This window comes from Solanum tuberosum, unplaced genomic scaffold (genome assembly GCF_000226075.1).
Source record: "Solanum tuberosum cultivar DM 1-3 516 R44 unplaced genomic scaffold, SolTub_3.0 scf00210, whole genome shotgun sequence".
Taxonomy (NCBI): Eukaryota; Viridiplantae; Streptophyta; class Magnoliopsida; order Solanales; family Solanaceae; genus Solanum; species Solanum tuberosum.
In genome coordinates, this window is record NW_006239135.1 from 827136 (window position 1) to 841771 (window position 14636).

General features: G+C 31.3%; 2 protein-coding genes across 2 annotated transcripts; both read right to left on the reverse strand.

Moving 5' to 3' along the window:
• Positions 1-222: 222 nt before the first annotated feature.
• On the reverse strand, positions 223-4423 carry LOC102594138 (putative potassium transporter 12). Its single transcript, XM_006355928.2, has 9 exons — positions 4142-4423; positions 3025-3253; positions 2691-2939; positions 2485-2535; positions 2072-2332; positions 1933-1985; positions 1723-1837; positions 1389-1643; positions 223-1308 (listed from the first exon to the last, which is right to left on the reverse strand). Exons 1-9 carry the CDS (start codon positions 4421-4423, stop codon positions 293-295), a joined length of 2511 nt encoding a protein of 836 aa, XP_006355990.1. The 3' UTR covers positions 223-292.
• A 3849-nt stretch (positions 4424-8272) lies between these two features.
• LOC102587738 (spermidine synthase-like) lies at positions 8273-11771 on the reverse strand. The gene is given in 9 exon segments (NM_001288093.1): positions 8273-8504; positions 8602-8728; positions 9168-9363; positions 9447-9518; positions 9627-9699; positions 10029-10133; positions 10539-10661; positions 10771-10847; positions 11444-11771. Coding segments are annotated over 9 exon segments (1044 nt in total). The 5' UTR covers positions 11649-11771; the 3' UTR covers positions 8273-8438.
• Positions 11772-14636: the final 2865 nt, after the last annotated feature.

Sequence of the window (14636 nt, forward strand, 5' to 3'; positions counted from 1 at the left end):
CACAAAAACTCCAAACCGCATGTCCAAACAAAACTTCAATTTCATATCATGATTTCATATCGCATGGCCAAACGGACCAATACTCAAAACTCAAACCCATTTCACACATACAAAAGTCTTGCGCCATATTCAAGGCTGCAAATGATATGCTACAAGGAGAATAACATACATATATATTTAGGAAATGATAAATAGTCACCTTGGCCTTTGACACTTGTGTTAATTCTTGAATCATCATGCTTCATACCACATATACATTTTTCTCTTTATAAAACAAACACAAGATGGTTGATCAAACCATGTATGTCATTCCAACTTGCATTATGTTCATGTGTGGTACTCTCATTGTTGCATTTCCTCCTCTACAATTCCTCCTAAGGAATGCATACAAGTAATTTATAGTTAGTTTCTTGATGAACCATGAATTTTTCTTCGCCCTCACGTCTCCATGTCCAAGCAAGTATGTAAATCCTGATTCACTAGCTTCGCGAAGTGCTGAGAGCTCGTATTCCAAACTAGGATCTTCATCTCCTGATGCTGCTGTTATTGAAGGTTCTGAGATAGATGTTCCAATCTCTAATCTTTGATCGCGCATTAATGGTACTTTAAGCTCATCAGAGTTGTCCCTTGGACTCACAACATTGTTATCAAACTCAGGTTTAGACTGTTTATTGGTTTCTAAAGCAAGATCAAGTGCTTCATTCCTTAAAAACTTCTCAAGGCTATCAACCAAAAGCTGTTCAAATAGGTGATGGTCTTCTTTCCTGACATCTTTATAGCCATATCGAGCTACACAACGAAACATATGATAGTCCTTAGGACATATCCTTCGGAACAAGAACCGTTCTTCTTGAGGAACAACAGGTACTGGGATATGCTTGATGCACACAAAGACTATAACAGAGTGAATTGCTGGAAGGTCCAATAGAAACTGCGTAAAAATCGATGGAATGCCTTGAACTAGTTCATTATATAGTAAACCTATCCCTGGTACTCTTACTGTACCTAAAGTACATCCAAGTTCATCCATGAAATCCAATGAGATTTTTTGCTTAACCTCACTTTGATATTTCAATACACTTCCATAGTTCCATATATACATCACACAGAGGAACAGAGAGGCGAAAACGAGTGGAAGCCAACCACCTTCCAAGATCTTTGATAAAACAGCAGACATATATATAAGCTCCATTGTGCCAAATACTAAGGGGAAACACAAAGCCAAAATCAAATTTGTCTGCCATATCAGTACCATAACAATCGTAACCAAAGTGGTCGTAACCATCATGACACCGACCTCAGCTATACCTGCAATAGAAAGTTCATAATCTCAGTATCATCAAGATAAACAAGCATCTGATTATCGTTGTGTAAAGTGAGACACTAACCGTATGCGTTGGCTATACTTGTTGTGCTTCTAAATGCAGCAACCACAAGCATGCACATTATCATCAAGAACCAATTAATAACTGGAATGTAGATTTGGCCCATATGCTCTTTTGAGGTGTGAATAACCTTCACCCTCGGAAAGCATCCGAGAGCCATAGCTTGCTTAACACATGAAAATGAAGCAGATATCATAGCCTGACTAGCAATTACAGCAGCTATAGTTGCTATCACAAAAACTGGCCAGAAGAGAGTATCTGCTTGTTCAGATAAAAATCGAGTGTCAATAGAGCACTTGTTATAGAACGCGGAAAGTGAATATTTAGAGATTATTACTTGGGACTGAATCATAAAATATTCTGCCAGCTGATTGAGGGTATTTCATAAGAAAAGCAGCTTGGCCCAAGTAAGCCAACAGAAGGCAGGGGAACACCACGCTCGTGAAGGCAATCTGAACGAGACAACTTGCATCAGAAATGAAGCGTGTGTTGTTAGATATTATGTTAAGGCAAGTAGATAAATGTGAAGGGACAATGGTAAAAACACCTGTATAGACTTCACAGAAAAATGACCTAAATCCGCAAACATTGCTTCTGCTCCTGCACGTGTTGGATAATCGAGCATCATATTAGTACTCTGCATCTCTCCACAGGTTTTACAGATGAACGTACAATAGGTTACGTACCTGTGATGCATAATACGCAACCACCAAGAGCTGACCATCCGTTGGTCGAGTTCTTCTTAAAGAACAGATAGATATAAGTTGGATTTACAGCCCTTATAACAGTTACATCAAACTTCAGCAGATTGTAAATTCCTATCGATCCCAAACAGAAGAACCACAATGCTAGAGCTGGAGCAAAAGTGAAACCAACTTTACTTGATCCAAATCTCTGTATGCTGAACAACGCGCCAAGGATGATAATTGAAATTATAACGAGAGCATCTGTATGCAACGATCAATCACATTAACGGTTTTCCTATGCAAAAGTTCCCAACAGTAATAATCAAAACATTTCAATAGAACACAAATAAATCTTAGCTCCTCAGTAGTAAGTCATTTTGGGAGTAACTTTAAAGATGAAAAAGCAAACTCACCAGTATTAAATCCCGGTATCCTACCCTCCAGTCCGCTAACAGCAGACATAACTGCCAAAAAATGAAAAAATGTCTTTTGATTTGTGGTCTTAAACATGTCATGTGGAAAGTTAAAATTAACGAGTTGCCAAAAAAATAAAGAGACATTCTTTTTGAAACGGACTAAAAAGGGAGGTAAGAGAGACAAATTGAAACAGAGAGAGTACCTGATATTGCTGGTGTCAAGATACCATCCCCTATAATCATTGATGTTCCCATCAGAACCAATAGCAATAGAATCGTTTTCAGCAACGATTTACGTTCCAATATCTCCTTTATATACACAGCCCTTTCTAGCTCTGGAGTAGGCAATCTGAGCTTAAAACTTGAGATACATTCATCAGCAGGCGTACGATTAGGAAGAAGATTGACATTTGCATACCTACAGATCAATGAATACAACGCAAACGTTCCTCCTACCACGTTTAATAAAACAGAACATTACATCACAAGTTGAGAGAGAATAAAAGATAAACTTTCGGAAACTGCTTATATACATACCTTCTCCATTGTCGTTGGCTTTAAGCACGATAAACACATACTTCATTAGAGGAATGAGCGCGATTGTGTATAACACAATCGACAATGCACCTAAGACATCAACTTCCGAAGTGATGTGAACCTTACTGAATACATCTGAGAAAACATATAAAGGGCTTGTTCCCATATCACCATATACAACACCAAGTGTTTGAAATGCTAGAGAAAGAGTTGCTAAAAGAGGCACATCCTGTTTTTGTACAAGTAACACAAATTAGTCCAAGAATGTAATCAGAAAATACAATACGATACATTATAAAACAATACGTAATAACCATACAAACAGAGCGTAAAAAGGTAAGAATGTAACTAGAAAATGTTGATAGTTCCAAAAAACAGGTACAATGAGTTACTTACAATTACCTTTTAAGCGACCTGATGGTATAAATATTTCTTACACTGTCAATCCATATAACTTATATTCTAGAGAAAAAAAGTTAAATTCCACTATTATGTTATCAAAAAGATAATTATTGTTCATGAAAAGTGGATTAACAACTTGAATAATAAGGATTATCTTCTATAACAAGTTTAAATACATTGATTATGCAATTTTTTTATTTTTTTTTCTTTTGTCGGTATATATTAGTTAAAATTTCCTTTTTATTTTGAGTTTAAGATGCATTGGTGTATTTATTTAGTGGATTTTAACTTTATGGATTCGAGATCAGGGAATTCTACCATAACTCACTTGATTTTAGGACAGAGGGAGTACTTATTTAGTGGATTCTTAACACAAATTTTATAAGATCTAAGTCTATCGAATTTGAATGAACTCATAACTTACATAAAAATTCCACTCATGATGTTACTACTACTACTCCTTCTCTACGTCGAATGTGAAGTTTCTAATTTCAGAATTGACGATTTGAAAACTTCGTAAAATTCCATTACTTTTTCAAAAAAGAGCCTTAAAAACAACTATTTGAGCACTCCTCCAAAAATCACACTAAATCCACCCTTGCTGGTACATAAAATATTTACACAATCAGATTAACGACTAACATGACTTTATAACATGATAAAACTTATATCAAACAACAAAATTCTTTATGCTGTGAATGCATATAAGTTTTACCTTTTTATGTTGGCTACCACCATTCACTCCTTTAATTTGCATAGATTCAACATCTAAAGAATCCACTCTTCTAGGCTTTTTAAGCCTTCTTCTAACAGATCCATAATTACTTTCTCTAATAATCTCTTCATTTTTATCATTAACTTCTTCTTGATTATCATTTACTTCACTACCATCAACCCATCTTAATGATCCACTACTTCCCCCTCCATTACTACCATTTCTTCTTAATAACAATCCTTCACTAATACTATTTTCTTCAATTTCTTCTTTACTACTCATAATTCAGCAAAAAAAAATTAATTATTTTATTTAGTGTACTAAAGTATTATGACATTATTATTATTATTATTTTTGTTTTTGTATCCTAAAATCTAGTTCGTGTAATACGGGAAGTTTTGTTTGTAACCTAAAACGTGTCATGTAATAATAACAGAACAACGAATAATGTTTGACACTTTCCATCAACATCAAAATTATTAAATTCATTTTTGTTTCTTTTCTATTTTGAGTAAAAAATCAACTTTACCCGTAAACCCCTTCTTTCTTTTTATTTTTTTTAGAATAAAATACAAAAATAATTTTGCTATTGTATAAGGCGAAATAAGATAAGATATAATTTAGGGGGGTTTCACATGTCGATTATTGGTCAAAATTAAATATGTTTTTAAATTATTAAAAACAATTCTGATATGTATGTTATCGATTTCGATTTGATTTGATTTGATTGTTCGATTATTAACCATACACAAAAATATAAGAAATGATTCATTCGGGGGGTGGGGGTGGAGACAACATTTCATTCAAGAAAATGAATTGGATCTTTTCGTGTCATTTATAATTAATCTTATAATTCTTATACCAGAAGTCCAATTATGTTTAAATTTTCTGTTTATATTATTAGCTAATCCAATATAATGTACTAAACAATATAAACTTATTGAATAATGCATAAATTGCTAATATTATTGCACAAATAAAAGAAGCATCATACCTTATTTTTTTTCTTTAGAGTGCTGCATATTTCGCATAAGAATTATTCATATATATATATATTATTTTTATGAACAATTCTTATTTGGATTCGATTAGTTCTTTGTGTTTTGAACAAAATCAAATAAATTATTATCGATTTTGAAAAATGTAAACCAAACCAAATCAAAATTGGCTTGATTTGATTTTTCAATTTAAATCAATTTGATTTGATTTTTCAATTTGAATTGGTTTTTAACCAAAGTGTTAACATCCCTAAGATACATGATCAAGTTAAATGAAGACACCTGGAAGATTAGATCAATATATTCTTACTTGTTGAATCAATTTGGTTTGATTTTTCTATTTGAGTCGATTTTAACCAAATCGTAAACATTCCTAAAATATATGATCAAGTTAAATGAAGAAACATGGAGGGTTAAATCGGACAAAATTAAAGTTTAGACACTCGAAGGAAGAATAACTAACATTAATCGTTACAAATTTATTATTTAACGGAAGAGGTTACTCCTTTGCCATGAAATATCATTTAATTACTCATTCCATATAAATTAAAAGGGAATGATTCTTGGGCATGAATTTCTAGGATTCACCCCTATAAAGGGAGCTTTACCTTCATTAGTTTGAAGTTTCAATATATTCTTACTTGTTACTAATTTTATCATTATTATCACCTATTCAAATCTCCGTATCTTTTAAATCACGTTATAAATTTAACTGTACCTTTTTAAGGACAATTGTGTTCTTGTTTTTGTTTTAAAAAATCAACTAACTAAATGGTTGGAACTAGTAACATCGATCAAATCAACATCAATTTCAACCCTCTCTTGGACAACCCCACCAATGATGAAGTTTATCTAGTCACTTTGATTCAAGTCTTTCGAAGGAACATTTCGAAAGTTAGAGGTTTCTTAAGTTCTTTCCACACTAAGGAATTGATCTTAACATTTATGTACAATTAGGAAATTATTCGGTTCAGACATATATGCATATGAAGAATGATTCAGAATTTAGCTTAGAATTTGTGGGATGTTACATTTTATCTTTTGAACAGTGTATTATACTTTCTAGTATGACTTTAACATTTTTGGGATTTTCAATTGTATTTTTGCACTTCAATCATATTAATCGACTGACTTTAATTATATTATTCAATTTTTGCTTAATATATACTTTGCTTGTATTATAATTATTAATTTGGTTCAGTCTAGGGTTCTCCTATTGAGTTAGTGATAGTCTGGCACCATTACAATCATAAGGCATAAGTTGTACATTATATCATAAATACGATGAAGGGTATTTTTGTAAACAAATAAATTGTTCTTAAAACTTATTATTTTAAATACAACAAATCAAACACTCAATAAAAAATAATCTTAGCATAACATATCTCATCATAACTAATCTCATGATAACTTATCACAGCTAACTAATCCTATCATAACTTATAAAGGCCTTTACGACGAAAAACAAGTCGCAGGTATAATTAATTCCTAATTTTTCATTAATTTTTATACATATACTTCGTAATTTGTTTTTTTTTACACGTTTCTTGAATATTGTTGTTAGAATGACTATAGTAATTTACTATATTAGGGTTATATTTCTTGAATTTCATTGTTAAACTGAATATAGTTTTCTACATTATACTATAGTTAAGGTTTTTTGAATATTATTGTTAGAGTGATTATAGTAAATCTTGAATAGTATTATTTATTAGAATGAATATAGTAAAACTATATATATTAGGGTTACGTTTCTTGAAAACTATATTAGGGTTACGTTTCTTGAATATTGTTGTTACAATGATTATAGTAAAACTATATATATTAGGGTTACGTTTCTTGAAAACTATATTAGGGTTACGTTTCTTGAATATTGTTGTTACAATGATTATAGTAAAACTATATATATTAGGGTTACGTTTCTTGAAAACTATATTAGGGTTACGTTTCTTGAATATTGTTGTTACAATGATTATAGTAAAACTATATATATTAGGGTTACGTTTCTTGAAAACTATATTAGGGTTACGTTTCTTGAATATTGTTGTTACAATGATTATAGTAAAACTATATATATTAGGGTTACGTTTCTTGAAAACTATATTAGGGTTACGTTTCTTGAATATTGTTGTTAGAATGAGTATAGTTTGTTATATTAGTGATTATGTTTCTTGAATATTGTAATTTTACCATTGCTATCATTATATTTTTCGTATTACAGGTTCAAAAAGTAATATGTATTTATCAAAATTTAGGTAACCTTTAATTAATACACATTTTTTTTTTTATGAATTTCAGTTAAAGTAGTATTTGATTTGGGAGATGAAAAGAAGAATTCAATAGAAGAGGTATTCATGCAAGAAGTTTCTATTTGGTGCAATCTTCCAACACTCCAATATTGCTACGTAATTAATTTCTCTTTTGATGTTATTTGTTTATTTGCAAATTAGCTGAAATATATTAATTAATTTTGTGCAGTTCATTGGAGCTATAAAGAAGAACAATATGTCAAAGATTAAAATAAAATGTGCAAGACTACCAATAAATGGATGTTGCATAGTTGTGGAATATGTTGGTGGAGGTACTCTTCAATCCTATCTTTCCAAACATACAATGAAGTAGAAATGGCTCCTGAGGTTTTGAGTGATCATAAGTGTGATGTCTATAGCTTTGCAATTTGCTTGTGGGAAATGTATACTTGTTTAGAACCATAACCTGAACACATTTCTCGTACTAAAATCTCACATCAAATTTACAAGGATCGAAGGCCTGAGATACCAAAATGTTGTCCAAGATCATTGTCAGATATAATGGGGAAATGTTGGGATGTAAAGCCACAAAATAGGCCAGAGATGAAGGAAGTGGTGCAAATGTTAGTAGCCATTAAGACATGTGTAAATTGTAATGTTGCTAGTTTGACATGAATAGTCCAACATGGCCAAAAAGGACCAAAATTGCTCTCAAACTATTCGAAATAGCTTCGTTTTACTCTCCATCTACTTCTGGTATAAAAAATACACTTGCTATCTAGTTTTTGGTGTGGATTTAATGTCAGGATTTTGGGCTATTATATGCATTAAGAACTCTCTCTAATGTAACTAATGAAAATCATCAAGATAAACAAACTAAAATATTAAATCAAGATGAAAACTTTATCCAGCACAAAGGAAATTATATTCCATCATTCAACTCCATTTGGCTTAAATAACCTAAAAACATTGTCTTTAATTTTAAAAAAACTGCAATAATAATTATAGGGAGTTGTACACTAATTAAGCACTCCTTCAAAATGTGCCCCATCATTTTCCTTTGGTTTCGATCACCCTCTTGGCGAATGATGGCAAACAGAATGATGCTTGGTGAATCTGGAGACGAGGGAAAAAGAATATAACAAATCAAAAGTTTAAGTGCTATAGATGTGAGTAACAAAGATTCAATCCAAGAAACAGAATGACGACATACCTCAGAGTTGTAGAACTTCAAAGGTTCAATGGTCTTGACAGGGCTTTCATCGTCGATGGGGTTAATAGGGTTCTTGAAATCAACTGCAGGTCCCTCAGTAGAGCAGAGCATGAAACCAATCATGCCACTGGAAGAGTGATACAGTCAAACCGGAATGTCAACAGCAGCAAAATAATATAATGAGAGAGAAGCAACAATGTATGGACACCAAATAAGTCATGCATATGCACAAATATATCTGGCAACGCTGGTTATCAAGAATACACGAGAAAAACACTTTAAATTGTTGATTATTTGCCAAATGGATCTTCAGTCCTAATACTCTTAACTTTGAGTTATTAGTACCACAACAACATACCCAATGTAATCCCGCAAGTATGGTCTGGGACACAGACCTTACCCCTACCTTGTGGAAGGTAGAGAGGCTGTTTCAAGTAGACCCTTGGCTCAAGTAAAGTATTTCAAAGCAGGTTTGAAAAGGAGGTATCTTTGAGTAATTGGTATTTATCAAATTTGTTCATATCAACGGAACCTTATTGGAACAAATGACAAGAATAGAAGTTCACCTTGGATAAGTAGGAACAGTAGTCCAAGCATAGTTGACTGAGCCTTTGAAGATCTGGCGGCAATTAGCAACAATTTCTTCAATTATGTGCATGTGAAGCCATATGCTCTCAGCCTGCGTAGCTACAACCCCTCCAGGACGAAGAGCCTTCGCTATAGATTCAAAGAAAGGCTTTTCGAACAACTCTTGTGCTGGACCTGAAGTTGAAAGAGTGAAACTGTTAGGGAGCTGAAAATTTTCATTGAAAAGGTAGTACTCAAGCAATGACATGATAGATTACCAATAGGGTCAGATGAATCCACTATGACAGCATCATAAGTTCCGGCAGGAACATTTTTCAAAAATGCAACTCCTGCAAAACAGGAGGAAAAAGGAAACAGCAAGAACTTATGTTAGTAAGTGAACAAAAATGAGAACCAAACAGAAAGGTTGAGAAGATAACAAGAATCATTGATCTTACCATCACCAATGTGGAGATTCACACGTGGATCCTCATATCCTACAGCTACATCTGGGAAAAATTGTTTAGCAACCTGTCGGAAGAAAAGGAAGACTTAATTTCAACATTGCATTATGTTCTCCAAGAGCTTAAAGGTGGTAAGTTACAACAGAGATGTCCCTAACACGAAATACATGAATTAGCACATCAAGACCTTCTAATAACAAGTAATACGGAGAAAGGATCAAATCTAGTAGCACTTCTGGACTAAGATCGAATATGCCATTAGACACTGCCAATACATGTAATTAGAAGAATCAACTATGTTCCTCTACTCCTAGTGGAGATGAAAAATGTCAATGGTAACCAAAAATGTAAAAAAAGGTACCATTTTTATGAATTAGCATTAACAAGTCTGCTTACCTCAACTACCATTTTGTCAATCTCACATATGTCGATCTGTTCGACAGAAGAATGACGGGATACCTCACGCAAGACACCACCATCTCCTCCTCCAATAACCAGCACCTGAGGGAAGAAGAATCAACTTAAAGTTGGCACACAAGTAAAAAAGAAAAACAGCATCATAGCTTTTGACCATTATACGCCTGCAAATATCACTCTCTTCAGACACAATTTCTGCAGAATGAGATTACAAGGAGCAAACAAACAAACAATTTCAGCAGAATGCGATTACAAGGGGTAAACAATCAAACAATTTCTGCAGAATGCGATACAAAGGGCAAACAAACAAACGAATGAAGCTAGTAAGGACGAATTATACAAACTGAAAAACAGAAGTGGATAAAATTTCTAATCTATGGGCTTGATAAGGAATGTCATAAGACCTCAAGCTATAACATTGAATACTGCCAAAAAGCAAACGAGATCTCAAAATTTTATACTTTCAAGTCATGACGGAGTGTAACAGACCTTTTTGGGGTTGGGAATTGAACAAAGAGGAAGATGAGTGATCATCTCTTGATAAGCACATTCATCCCTCTCGGTAAGCTGGATCACACCATCCAAAACAAGCACCTTTCCATAAGTTGATGACTGCACCAACAAACAAAATCACACAAAAATGAGCAAGCAGCACATAATGAAGCATTCAGCATCTTAAAAAAAGAGAAGAAACTAAAACCTTAGTAGATCAACCAAATACCTGAAAAACCAAGACATTCTGGTAATCAGATTTCCCCTGAAACAGTATCTTCTCAACCTTCAATGAGTGTGCTTCCCCTGCATAATTCCTTTCCTGTCAGTAACCTCTTCCCTTTTTGTTCACAAATAGTACTAGATTTCCAGAAAATAAAACTAGACCTCCTGAACTAGATAGGAGGCAAGTTTTCAAGTGCCAAATCTCACTTTGAGAATTTTACAGCAACCACCCACTCACACTTACTCCACAAAAACAGAACATTTACAAAACCAAAAACCCAACATACAGAACAAAACTGAAACCAATCGCCAACCATCAAAACTTTGATACCACAAGCATTCACGTATTCAACCCACCAAGAATCTCCCAAAAAGACACAAACTTGGATACCCAAATAAGGAAAAACCCAAACTTTGATAACCACAAACATCATTAGAGTAATTAACCCCACTAAAACCAGAAAGCAAGAGCAACCCAATTCCTCAAAAGCAGAATTTTGGATACCCAAATAAGAAAAAATCCAAACTTTGATGCCCACAAACATCATTAGGGTAATAAACCCCAAAATCAGAAATCAATAACAACACAATTCACCAAAATCAGAATCTTGAATACCCAGATGCATAAAATCAAAGAAAACGTAAAACACAAAACTATACAATAGATTAGGACAAACCAGGCCAAAGGGGGCTAATCTCAGAGAACCATCCAGGTAAAACAGAAGAGATGTAAGGAGATGTCTCCTCTTTCTCATTGGTGCTGCAACCATTGTTGCTGTTGCTGTTATTGGCTGCCTCCATCTCTGTTTCTGCTTCTTCCTCTCTTGGCCTCTTCACTGGCAATTCAGTTCCCTTCACAAAAGCAGCACATTCATCTGCCATAACCAAACCTTGTCTATTTATAGGCCCTAAAACAAAACAGGGTTCTTGAATTTAACCCTTTAACTCAGGTGGGATCCCTACAATTGTTACCGCAAATCTGAGGACTCTTCAGTCTTCTTCACCCTCTTTCTCTGTATATAGATAAAATAAAATAAGATAATAATAGTGACACAAAATCCATTACATTAAAAAAAAATTATTAAAAAAAAGGAAGAGAATCTTTTATTAAAGAGTAACCCATTTTTTGGAACATGATTTTCAAATGATAGGTGGTGAAATTACCTACTTTTACTTATTGGAGTAGGTAATTTATTTATTTATAAGATTATGAATTTCATTATTTTAAGAATATTTATATGTAAGTATTTTTTAAGCAGCCTAATAACTCAAAATTATTTCTATATTAATATTTTTATTTATTTTCATAAAGTATGAATACATCATTTTTTTAATTGAAGTTAAAAAGAATAGCTAAAAGCTGCACCGTACCATAACTTATTATAAAGTACTAAAATTTATTAGTTTCTCTGTTCTAATTTATGTTATTTTATTGTAGTTTAAAATAAATTTTTAGAAAGTAAAAAAAGGATAGAATGATATAATCTAAAAATTAAATATATTAAAAATATTTTTTTAATTTATATAAATATTTCATATAAAAAGCTAAAACTAAAAAATATTTAAAAAGTAAAAATATATTTTTATACGATAAAATAAGATAACAAATTGAAATGAAACAATAAAATTGCAAAACATTCTTAAAAGTAGAATTACTTTATTATTATTTTTATTTTATTTTTTGGTAAAATGATGGAAATACTTTGGTGATTATTGTAAAATGATGGGGCGCTCTATTCAACTAGGGTTTCTGTGTTTTTACTAGGTATCAGCTTTTAGTCAAAGAGATTGGGCCCACTAAATTCACCCAAATCCAATATATAGTGTATATATATACACTGATTAGTTAGATCGAAATTATTAACTTTAATGATACTAATACTAATTACTTATATAATATTAATTTAATATTAGTTAAGTAAAAATTATTAGTCTTAAGTATATGGGATGTAATATTTTGAGAGAATAAATATTTCTTGAATTACTCTAGATTGAGGTATGAATATGTAATTATTTTAAATTTCATGGCCTGTAGTTTTTCCTCAAAAAACTCATAGATAGACATGGTTGAAAATCATTGTATCAAGGATAAAATAGATATTTTTAAGTTAAATTCTTACTAAATATAAAAGTATATCCTTTAAAAAGGACGTACTAATAATAAAAGTGAATTGTATAAATTAAAATAAAGGGAGGGAAATATCTTATTATTTTATTTTAGTTTCTCATGCGGTGTTGGATATCTACATTGAAGCCTGATTATTTCGAATTCATGTTTGTTGGGCCCCATTCGAAAAGAAACACTCCTTTTCAATAAATTTTTTCATATCTAAAGCTCAAATTCAAGACCTTAAATTAATGAAAGAGCCACCCAATCACTGTACGGTGGCACGGAGGAAATATCTTATAAGAAAACAAAAATAAAAAAATTGCATCTACTTTCTACCTACCCCTTCACGTTTTTCACAATCCCAAACTTTAGTACTTTATTCGTGGATGAATTTGTTTGGTGTGTATTATAGTTTTATATTATCTACTAGTTTAAGTTAACTTTATATGATATATATATATATATATATTAACATGGTCTAGCTAGTTCTTAGTATAAAATTTATAAGTTTAAATTTTATGCATAGATAATGTCAAAATATTTGTATAATCCTGTCGTTTAAAAATATATTATAGTTATTCTACTTAAAAGCTAGCATTCATTGACAAGTGACAACCTATAATAAATGCTAGACACACAAGTTTAGCCGAATCAAATATTTTTTGCTCAAACAATATATATATCAAGACAATACGTATTGTTTTTTTCCATACATGTTGACCACTCTTTTTTGTTTGGATCTCAAGCTTTTTTTTTCCCTTCAAAAATCTACTCTAGAGTAATGTTGTTTTCTTAAAATACTTTTGACAGTACATTTTGAAGTTAAATTTTTTAATTTTTAACTTTTTGAGATAGTGTATTCGAAAATTTGAAGTTGTGTTTGCATTTTATTTTGAAAAAATTTAAATTTTGTGAGTAAAAGTGATTTTTTCCCCCCAAAAATTTGTTTGGATCAGTTGTTTGAACTTGAAATATTTTCGATAGATTTTTCAAAACTATTTGAAAATAAATTTTTAAAATTTATGATCAGACGTTAGTACTATTTGGGGTTTGGACCGACCAAAATTGACAATGATTAGGTACATGATTAACATGGCATTTTTTTGAAAATTGTATTATGCTTTACACGTGACACATCACACATGGGTAGTGTTAAAATAATAAGGCTGCCAAATTATAAAGTAGTCATTTTGCTTTCTTTTTTTTTTGGGCTAAATTATGCATGTTCATGGTTTAGATAAAAATTAATCAAATTATTAAGTAGATGAATTTTGTTTGGGCTTGATTTTATTTTTAAATTATCTTTTAAAAATTTGTGAAATATTGTTTAAATTATAATTTAAAACTTATTTATGATATAAACATTTTTAAAAAAAAATTGTTATAAAATATACCACTATTTTATTCTACTTATGATTAATTTTGTATTACCTATATTCAAATGGTTATAAAATATTACTATCTATCATTTTCATTCGTATAAATAGATATTATGGTTTCTATTATTATCAATGAATTTTTTTTGTTCTATTAATTTATTTCATTATATAATGTCACTAAATTATATATTCAATTAGTATTTCTCAAAAAAAATAAAATGAAATCATAATATTTATTTTTATAATTGTTATGTAAATTAAAAAACAAATTATGATTTTAAGAAAGTAGAAAAAGGATAAATGTTGATAGTGCAAAGATAAAGTTGGTATTTTAAAAATTCAATTAAGATAAAAAGGAGAAGAATGTCTATTATTCAAAAT